Source organism: Geospiza fortis, unplaced genomic scaffold (genome assembly GCF_000277835.1).
Source record: "Geospiza fortis unplaced genomic scaffold, GeoFor_1.0 scaffold16, whole genome shotgun sequence".
NCBI lineage: Eukaryota > Metazoa > Chordata > Aves > Passeriformes > Thraupidae > Geospiza > Geospiza fortis.
Genome location: NW_005054302.1, coordinates 1588365 through 1599055, shown reverse-complemented (window position 1 = coordinate 1599055; position 10691 = coordinate 1588365). Strand labels below are relative to the sequence as shown.

Here is a 10691-nt window from a genome sequence, read left to right as displayed (position 1 = left end):
GGCTGTTACAAATTCAGCATAACTAATTCAAAAGGATTTTCTAGTAGCATTTGATTAGAACAGCAGCTGCAATAGTGACCTGTAATTTTTAAACCACTCACTGCTTCACTTTACCTCTTCCAAAATGAGCAAGATGCCATTCTAGAAGTCAAGCTGGAAGAAAAAAAAAATGCTGTGGAAAACAGTTGCTCTGCTGTGCATCTTGGAAATCAGGGACTTAGAACGACTTATCCTGCAACTGAAGCTATTTTGCATCTTACCATCACATCAAACAGAAAGATCAAGATTGGAATAGGAGAATATAAGTCAACGCTAACAAGGGTTTATAGGGGATCAATATAATATGTACAATTTCAGGACTAAGATGATATTAAAATCTAGCAAAGTAGCTGGCAACTGTAGGAGACCAAGTAGTAACTTTAAAGTATTACTAGAAATGTCTGAAGTTTTATAATGGTTTTGTAATAGTTTTTATTGGCAATACTAACATGGCAAGCAAAAATGCACTCTAACATAAGTATTTTTTGTCAATGCTTCTGAGTAAAATAAGATCAACTGCTGGTTCAAAGCCAGGTATAAAATGTCAACCCACACCTGTAAGCTGATATCTAGCTCTTTAAATTAAAAGTCTGACTAAAAGTCCATGAAGCAGATGAATCAGGTGCTTCTGGGACTTATTTTCCTTTAAGTGTCCTGGGAGAAAGATTACTTGAACTAGAGTTCAAGATCATAGCCCACAGGCACATTCATACTGCAGGCACACAGAATCCAGCATCTGAGGGAAGAATGATTATCCTCCGTGTTTAGAGAGGACACAAATGCCCTCTTCAAACTTTGCATAGTGATACAGGCAAGTGTGCTGGCATGGCTTGTCTCCTGAACTGAAACAAAGCACAGCTCACCAAGAAGTGTTCTTACTTCTGAGCTGGAAAGACAGGGGTCTGATGGATGTACTGTTAGATGGGTAGGGAATCAGCTGGATCCCTGCATGCAGAGAGTTACAGTCATGTTCCACACTCACATGAAAACCAGTAATGAGTAGTGGCCCTCAGGCCAGCCCTGAGAATGGTCCTTTGCTATCTACACCAGGGACAGACAGGGATCAAGTACACCCTCAGCAAGCCTTGAGAGAAGATGAAGCTGAATGGTGCACCTAAATAACACGGGAGAGAAGTGATGCCACCCAGAGGGACTTCAATCTGCTTGAGGAGCAGGCCTGTGAGAATCTAATCAAATTCCACAGGGCCAAGTGCAAGGTCCTGCACCTCTACTGCAGCAACCATAAATGTCCATCAGGACAGAGTAGGGGGTGAACAGACTGGAAGCAGTCCTACTGAGAAGCACCTAAGTGATGAAAAGTTGAATGACTCCACCTGGAATATCATATCCAGCCCTGGGGCCCCCAGCACAAGATAGATGTGAATCTGTTAGAGTGAGTACAGAAGAGGGCCACAAAAGCAAATCAGAAGGCTGGAACATCTCTCCTATGAAAACAGGCTGAGATTTGGGGTTGTTTAACCAGGAGAAGGGAAGGTTCTGGAGAGACCAAAAATCATTTCTTTTGTAATTCAAAAGGGAATTACAACAAAAAGACTGAGAAAGGCTTTTTACCAAGGCCTGTAGTGGCAGGTCAAGGACCAGTCATTTAAAAGTGGAAGAGGCTAGGTTTACACTGGACATAAGGAAGACATGTATTATGATGGGGGGTAGCAGGACTGGAACAGGTTGCTCAGAGAAGTTATGGATACCCCATCCCTGGAAGTGTTCAAGGCCAGGTTGGATGGAGCTTTAAGCAACCTGATTTATGAAAGATGTCCCTGTCAGGCAGGGAGCAGGAGGACTGTATCTTTAAAAGGTCCTTTTCAACCTCAAACCCAATGCTCGCAGGCAGCTATCAATGCCCTAGGTAAGAGCATTCAGCTCAACTATAGGGACTGATTCATGGTTCAGGGAGGGACACACTTGAGTTAACACCATACTCCCACTCCCAGAAAACAAATCTCTTCATAGGGAAGTTACTGGCTGGAAATACAGCAGTTCTGGTGTTCTGTTGAGCACAAGGATGATGGCAAATAGAAATCTATTATGGGTGGTTTTGTCTCACTGAAAGGCAAAGATGATCCAGAGTCTGTAGACTCATGAAAAGGATGAAGCTGCAGGAACACAGTTAAGCCTTCTAAAGTTGTTTGCATGTCATGCTTAAAGATGCTTCTGTACCTGGAAGTCCCATTTTCAAGAGCTAGAGTTCAAATGACTGATCAGTATTAAAGCTTATCATGGACACTCTCCTCACTTGCAGAACTACTCACTAGCACCTGTCTGAGTGAAAGGCATACAGCCACCCCACAGAAGGTCAACCATTACTCTCCAGAGAAGTCAAGAATGCAATCCAGAGACAAAGACAGATGCAAATTCTGAAAACCAAAGAATCAAGAGGAAGATGGAAGAACAAAGCACTCCAGTTCCTTGGCAAAGCTGCCAAGAGCTGAAATATCCCTCAATACACATGCACCTCCATACAGCAAGCAAGAGTCAATAAGCATAACCTCCAAACACAATGAGAAAGTGAAAACACTTTTTACTCCCCAGATAGCATATTTATACCTGAAACATATAGTGCACACGTGGATTGGGTTTTAAGTTGAAGGTTTATTACAGTTTTATTGGATTACACACAAAAACTGGAAGAGTGCCACATGTTTATACTTTCAAGCTAACTTGAACATGAAGCTAATTAAGTTAGAGTTTCACTACCAAACTGTACCTTAAATTAAGGGATAATTTAGAAGTTTTAAGCGAGATTATTATTCTTCTCAAGTTGCTATAATAAAAGAAACAACAAACCAACAGTTTTAGAGAAAGCTGGAAGTTAGTCTCCTTCACAGTGTTCAGAATAAGCTCATTTACTGGTGGTCAAGTAGCTGCTGTTGGTTAATGGATCAACTTATTTCAGGTACTTACATCAAAATGTGTAGCTGCATTTTTTTAATTAATCAAAAGAGTGTTTTTCCCTTCTGAAGTTATCTACTGCTTGTAAAGAAAGGAAAATCTGCAGATTGTGATTCAAACCAGATAACTACCCTTTAAACAAATTAAAGGCCATCCACTGTATTTCTACTACAGCTGTATCAGTTCAGCAAGTTATTCCACTTCTTGGTTCCACCTTCAACATATGAAGATACATGAAATTTAATTCAAAGCACACAAAAATTCTAGTCAGTCAAGCAGATTGCATAATGAAATTTCACCGAGTCAACCAAAACAGAAAAGAAGTTTAAAAAACCACAAAACAAACCAGACCAAAGAAGAAGTGCGAATGCCCAAAACTTTCCTGAAAATAATTTAAGTTCATTTACAGAGCATCACTGATAGAGAATCTTGAATGAGTTTGAGAATGCAACCTATGTTGTTGAAGTTCCTTTTAACCTACACCTGTAGATCTAAACAGACTAACCTGCAAATCTAAATGCAGTTGTGGAACCCTAACAGCATATGTTGACTTCTGCTAAAGAAGCTATTTTTTCAGTCTTTTTGAGCTCATATTGACTTTAAGACTCCCTAATTACATTAATAATGCAACCAATTTTACAGTTAGAACTGCACACAGATGGGTCTGGGTATATTTCAGGCTATTCCTGGGAGAATTAAAATGCTCTTTAACTGAACTTTCTTAGGTGAGATGTCAGATCACAAAAGTGCAACTCTGTCTCTTCCCCTCTCTGGGCAGACTTAAGAGTGACAGGGAAAAAAATGATCAAAAAGAACACAAGAGCGTCATGGCATCCTATTGCCAAAGATGGGACGTTTGGGAGATGTGGCATGACAAGGGGTGTGCCTACATCAGGATATGTCCCTTCACCGAGTCTTTACTGTATACTAATAGATGTGCTGTAAGGGGACAGCAGAGTCAGTTATTTAAGCTTGAATAATCCACCTACATTCACAGACATGGTTTGGAAGATGCTGTAAACCATACATGCTCTGCATTATCATATTTCCCATTGTACCCCAAATTCCATTCAAAGGCAGTCAGTAAGAAAAGAAGAAAATAGCTCTAAACCCATTTCTGAAACATTAGTCTGGTAGAGTTCTCCTGTTACCACCAGAAAGCAGAGTTACATATATTCATTCAATTAGAACTGCATTTAACCAAGAGCAGATGGGTTCCTTCTGCCTCAAAACAATAATAATAATAAAAAACAAGAATATAGCCTGACACATATAGCGAAGACTTCACTACAAAATCCCTTCACCAACGCTGTGCCCTGCTGCCAAGGAACCATTCTATAATAGCAGACCAAATTCTATTTAAAAACACACTCAGCACATCTTGCATGTGACCTGCTACATGCCAGACAAATTCAGAGTAACCAGAATGATGGATACCTATATTGAGAGCTGTTTCCTGTTTGTCACCTGTCAGAATCCATATCTTAATTTCTGCTTTTATTAGTGTGGCTATTGTTTCTGGAACACCTGCTTGCAGGCGGTCTTCAATGGCTGTAGCTCCAAGAAGCAGCAAATCCTGGAGGAAAAAAAAAAGAAAACAAACTCTCAAATTCTTTTAAGATAAATCTCTGTTTGGCACATACTCAAAAAAGGAATTAAGACAGCATGTTGCATCTCACTGCTAATGTTGCACTTTGACAAACAATACACATCACAGTAAGTTTGTAGTGTGGCTATTCTACTTCCTCTGCATACAAGAGGTACAGAATGGAACAGAGTGTTTTTAATCAGAAAGATGGCAACATTTCAAGAATAATTGATTGAAGTTATAAAAACCAAAGTTGGCCTATAGATGAACATGTATACTAGACCATTCACTAATCACCATAGCAACATGATGAGTAGTCAGTTTATATATTTAAGCTCACAAAACAAAAATTATTTGGCATCACATCATTTAAGCTAATTTCCGCCTATAAAACATACATACAGACTGGATACAATCACTCAAAGCAAAAATGATTGCAACGATTTATAGATCTAATCATTACATTTCTGTAATACAAGCAGTATGAACATGAATCAATCCAAATATCTCTAATCAGCATACAGATGTCTGCCAGAAATACATATCTCATACAGTGCATTTAATACCACAGAGTTAGCTGTATTCTCAGGCAATTCTATAACAATTGCTTGAGGAGATTTGGCTACATTACAGTAAAACAAAAAAAAAAGGCAAAAAATACCTAAGAAATAAACCTTGTCAAAAGGTACAGCCTACTCAGATTTTACCTCTAAAAGCATTTTAATGATTCCTTACATATGCAAAGATGTTCAACTTAAAACAAATAGAAACAAGTTTAGGTATACTGTATCATTTCAGAAATTGCACAGAAAAAGGTAGCATATTCTATTTTTGCAGGAACTAAAATTATGCAACAGAAATAAAGACAAATGAACAGAAGGAGTACAAGTTGCTGTTGTTCAGCCTGGGAATGATGAGGCTTCAGTGTGATCTTACTACGACCTTTCTATATAAAAAGGAAGTTTATAGGAAAAATTACTAAAGACTGTTTACCAAGGCCAGCAGTGGCAGGACAAGGTTTTAAACTGAATGATGGTTTTAAACTGATAGAGGGTATATTTAGTCCAGACATAAAGAAGTGACTTGTTTATGATGGGAGTGGTGAGACACTGCAACAGGTTTGCCCACAGAAGTGGTGGACCCATCCCTGAAAGTGTTCCAGGCCAGGCTGGATTGAGATTTGAGTATTGTGATCTGGTGAAAGGTGTCCCCATCCATGGTTGGGAGGCGGGGGTACAAGGATATGACCTTGAAAGGTCCCTTCCAACCCAAACCTTTCCATGATTCCATGGAGAGGGCATTAAAAGCAGCTCCCACTTGAATGAATCTAAGTGGAATTCCATAGTGTGTGTTAACTGACATTAGTTACAGGCCTTGACAGAGCTTCATTTTTGCTATGAGAGATTCAGCTGGCAAAGGTGGCAGAATTGACTCATGCAAGTCACTAAGCCTTAGTACTCCACAGCCTCTCAATGACTCATCAGCTCTGTGCTAGCAACATTTGAAGGTTACAAACATTATCCAAGAGCGCAATTGTAGATGGGCTTTTTTTCCCAAAATCACTTGTTAAGAAGTTACATGTGACAGCACGGGGATCAGCATGGGTGAGCTACCTGAGCAGGGGAGCTACCACTGCACCACTGCTGAAGCCCTCTGAGGCAGCATATGGCTGCAGAAGGAAGGAAGAAGGAAGTCACTTCAAGTTTGTCTCCACATGTGCACCTATACTGTGATCCAGCAATCTCAGCACTCAGACTAAAAAAAGTAGTTCTCTTGGTCTCATTTAAGCCTTTAGATGAAAAAGAACCAGCTTGTAGAAACACATTATATTTTGTGTTACAGCCAAATGCCAGTTTATCTCTAAGGCCTGCTTCTTGGCATGACCAGCAAGCAAACATTAACAGGAAGGTATACAGCGGATAGCTCCTAACTCCAATTCTACAACCCACTCACGGGTTCCTTTTTTTCTTAAACAAGATTCTAAAGTGTGAAAAAGACAGAAACTAGATGACTAAAACTGACCTAAAGCTTGAAAACACATTTTAAAGTACAGCAAAAGCCATGTTCATTTTTCATCTCAGTGAAAACAAAAGAGTATGAGAGCACAGTGAAAGAAGCAGAAAGCTAAAAGGAGCTACCAAACCTACAGAACCAAGGATGAGATGACCACACTGTTACTGACACGTGATAAACACAAAAGACCATTTCAGGCATGACTTGGAAAACGAAGACCCAATCTTTAGCTCCTACTGAAAGAGTTCCTGGAACTTTTCTCCTACCCTCTGAAAGTTAGGTCCTATCCTAGTCCCAAGCTCTTTGTGGATGCCCCATCCCTAGAAGTATTCAATGCCAGGTTGGATGGAGCTCTAGAAATCTGGTCTAGTGAAAGGTGTCCCGGCCACAGCAGGAGGATTGGAAGTCAATGATTTTTATGGTTCCTTCCAAACCAGGCCATTCTGTAATTTCACAATTTGCCCTAACTTAAAGAAACAACAGTGCTCCAGGACCTAAGCAGTATTTTAATATTAATTTTAAAAGATATTAAAACTCGAAACGTGTTTTAAAGAAACTACTAAATAAAATTAAATACCTGGGGCAAGAGGGAAGAGCATGAACCTGCGCAGGTGAGGAGTGTAATTACCAGCACTTGTGAAAGCAGCAAGACCAACAAGGCTCAGAGAAACACTGGCCCCTAGCGTTGGCACTTTAACATTTTGTTCACGGTAGGATTAGTGTTTCAAATAGGTTCTCCGATACTTACTTTCCCCTTCTAAAATTAAGAGCTCCGCAATTTGCATGGAGTGCAGGTTTTCATCCTCTTTTTAGCCCACACCCCTAGGTTTTGGTAAGCCCTACATTGTGCCTGCAACAGCCTTCAAAAACCTTGAATTTGACTGCTGTATGAAAAGGAACACATCTCTTCATACCCTAGTACATGGAAGCTTGGTACAACACAACAATTTACATATATTCTCTTTATCAAGTTACAACAACCTTATACAAAACAGGAAGATTTAAAAAGTTTGAGAAAAGGGGTTTTAAGCAGAATTTTTTTTATCTGTAAATTCATCTCAAATTTACAGCTTAAAACTGTAGACTGAACAGGTTACCATCTAAGAACACTTTTCCAGTTTCTCATCTATGAAATTAACAGTGTATTTCATTGCACAAAGCCCAAATTCCACTGGAAAACACACATGTAAGGGAATCTGCATCTGATCATCAAGAAAGTATGTTTTACCTTTTCAATGATCTCATAGCACTCCTCCAGCTTCTGAGTTCTGTCTTTCAGAACTGTACTGGATTCATTATAGACATTCAACCATTCTCTGTAAGACTTCTCTGATAGATCAGCATAAGCAATGCACAACGTCCTCAGACCTGCCAAACAGAAGACAGCCATTACCCACAGTAAAATATTGAATATCATCAATTCATTCATATGTAATGAATGCTAAATTCTAACCCTCAAGCTGGAACAACAAAAGCTTCTAACACACACCATTAAATTCTGGATTCCACAAAATCTCCCTGTACATTCTTTTAAGCACTTGGATTTCCACAAATGTAAACCATCAATCTGGTTCATTTTGGCCACTAATGTTGGTGCAGATCAAGAGAGCATTGGACAAAACCTTTTTGCTAAGTATGAAAGCAACCTTGCCTTTCATGTACTTTTAAAAACATTGTATTAAAGAATGGGCTACATGCTGTGATTGGTGATATTACTTAGTCAAACATCCTCCACAGCCTGTGCTTCCTTTTAGCAAGACTGTGTTCTCCTTCAGTGTACCAATGTAACTCACACAAATAACGGAAGTTACACATGCACAATGTAATGAAGAGGGTCCATGAAGTATGGAAACCAATTTATTTGACCACTGGCAAAAATTAACATAGAGAAGTAATGATTTCTTTTTCTGTCACAAATCAATCAAAAACGAGTGTGTGCCATAAAATACAACAGTTCCAGTAGTGGGAATTTTTTGGAAGTCTGCAAAAACAGTTTTTCTAAAAGCTGACTGATATTTTCAGATTTTGGAAGAAAAACACTGATTCATGGTTTTACTATAACTCAGGTATCCTATGCTATCACAGAAGAGGGAACAAAGCCAGTGAACAGAGGTGTTGTATCAGTCAAAGGCCTCATAGACCACTTCAGATCACCTTTGATGTTTCAGTCTACCAGGCTTCCCAACACGTTCACGTTGTCACTCTGCTTCATAAAAAGATGCTGGTATCCAACTTCTACCCTGGTAAAAGCACCTCCAAACTCCAGTGTAATTGAGTTATTCTGGGCAATACAGCTCATGCCCTTTCCCTTCATCATGGACACACAGAACACTTTTCCTTCCAAATTCCACTTCCCTACTGCAATCACACAGAAGTCAGACAAAAACCTCCTTACAGCTGAAGTCAACCTACAGTTATTAATTTGCTGATAAAACACCCCATCTTAATTTATCTTCACAATCATCTTAGAAGACACCACAGAGCTTAGACAACACAGAAGACACTGCAAACAATTTCATGAACTGAGTTCTCACGGCATGCTGTTTCTCTTACATTCCGTTGCGAAGTATTCAAGATGGCACAGTGTTTGTTCCATATACTGGGAATCTTTTGAAAGCCTCTCAAAAATTACATTATCCTAGTAAAACCAAATTCATTACAACAGTGTAAGTCTACATATGAAGTTGCCATTTGTGTATTTACAAGCTCAAGAGAAGCAACCTGAATGGACTTGCTAATATCAAAAACAAAACTGTATTTACAATATATGTGGGGCTTAGAGACTGATTTGAGTAACCTGGATTGTGCCCAGTGGCACAGATACTGCATCCACTACAAATAGTGGGGAGAGAAGCATACTCCGCCCTCCTCCCCTCTTTCCATAAAGAGGTCCCCATTACTGGGCAGTATAGAACACTTCTCTATAAGTTACCAAGCCAATAAATTGACTTTCAGACAACACAAATGTCTGATTTATTCAGTGTATCTATAACAGTCCTGTACAGTAGACTTTCCTGCAATTCTTTCCAGAAAAGATTCCTTTTGATGTTTAAAAAAAAGGCAGAAACACTGATCATGTTCTACCACAACATTCTCTCAGAAACAACCTTCTTCCTGCAGCAGCTTTCTTTATCAGTAAATTAAAGGACAACTGAAAATGCCCCATTAACAGCTGAAATCAAAATATACCATCACCTACATATCTAGAGTCTCTGGATTTTATTTATAACTACCAGAATAAGTTCTAAAAACACATGTAATACAGAAACCCTACTGAGACATCTGCTCTTAAGCTAAGTCAGCAGACCTACAACTAGAGCTGATTAGAGACAGGCATACAAACCTAATTATTATGGAAGCAACAGGACAAAGGATGACTATCAGAATGTGGAAGAGTTAATGCAGAATACTCAGTTAACTTACAGTTACATGAGTGGCAAATACAGCACATTAATACATCCAGGTCTGTTCATATGGAAAACAGTAATAATTTCTACCACAAACTCTCCTGTTCTCCATCCCCTTCAGTGCCACACTCCAAAGAATGGTGTGAACTCAGGCACGGCATGAACAAGCAAGTTTCAAGTCTGTGTGGTCCCATTAGGCATAGAACTGTGAACTACCACACAATGGCAGCAGGCTTCATTCACTTCCACCACACCAGAATGAAGCCAGCACATCTTTATCAAATCAGGGGAGGTAAATGGAAGCAACAGAGCCGTGAATACTGAGCCATATGTCATGACAAATTCAAGCAAATAGGATCCTCACAGAGGTCAGAAAGTTTTTTCCCTGTTGCAAAAAGTCAGCTCCATAGTTTTCCACTGAAATTAGAACCATTCTCTTGCTGTGGACAGTGCTAGTTTTGGAGCCTTTGTACTGTACTAAGTTATAGCTCTTGTCAGTGAAGACAGAAGCTCAACATGGTGCAAGTCATGATGACAAATAACAGCAGGTGCAAAGATGCAAGAAAGCCAGATCAAGAGCCAACCACTTGAGAACAAATTTTAGTGCTATAAATTCAGACAACAGCATTTACTCCAGCTCCTGAACTTCTGCTGCACAGCTGGGTGAAGCCCTGGCTTTGCAGTAAGGGGACTGCTCCCATTAGTTTCAGGATTTCAACTGGGCAGTAGAAAGC

At 39.5% G+C, this 10691-nt stretch overlaps 1 protein-coding gene across 1 annotated transcript in view; it reads right to left on the bottom strand.

Annotated features, from left to right (window-relative positions):
- Positions 1–10691, bottom strand: part of ATP8A2 (ATPase phospholipid transporting 8A2) — a 287313-nt gene that overhangs the window by 219639 nt on the left and 56983 nt on the right. Inside the window, exons 20-22 of the mRNA XM_005417776.2 lie at positions 9104–9188; positions 7779–7918; positions 4387–4525 (exon numbers count right to left, since the gene is read on the bottom strand). Of these exons, the coding sequence (XP_005417833.2) occupies positions 4387–4525; positions 7779–7918; positions 9104–9188 (364 nt within the window). The remainder of the gene's footprint in view (positions 1–4386; positions 4526–7778; positions 7919–9103; positions 9189–10691) is intronic.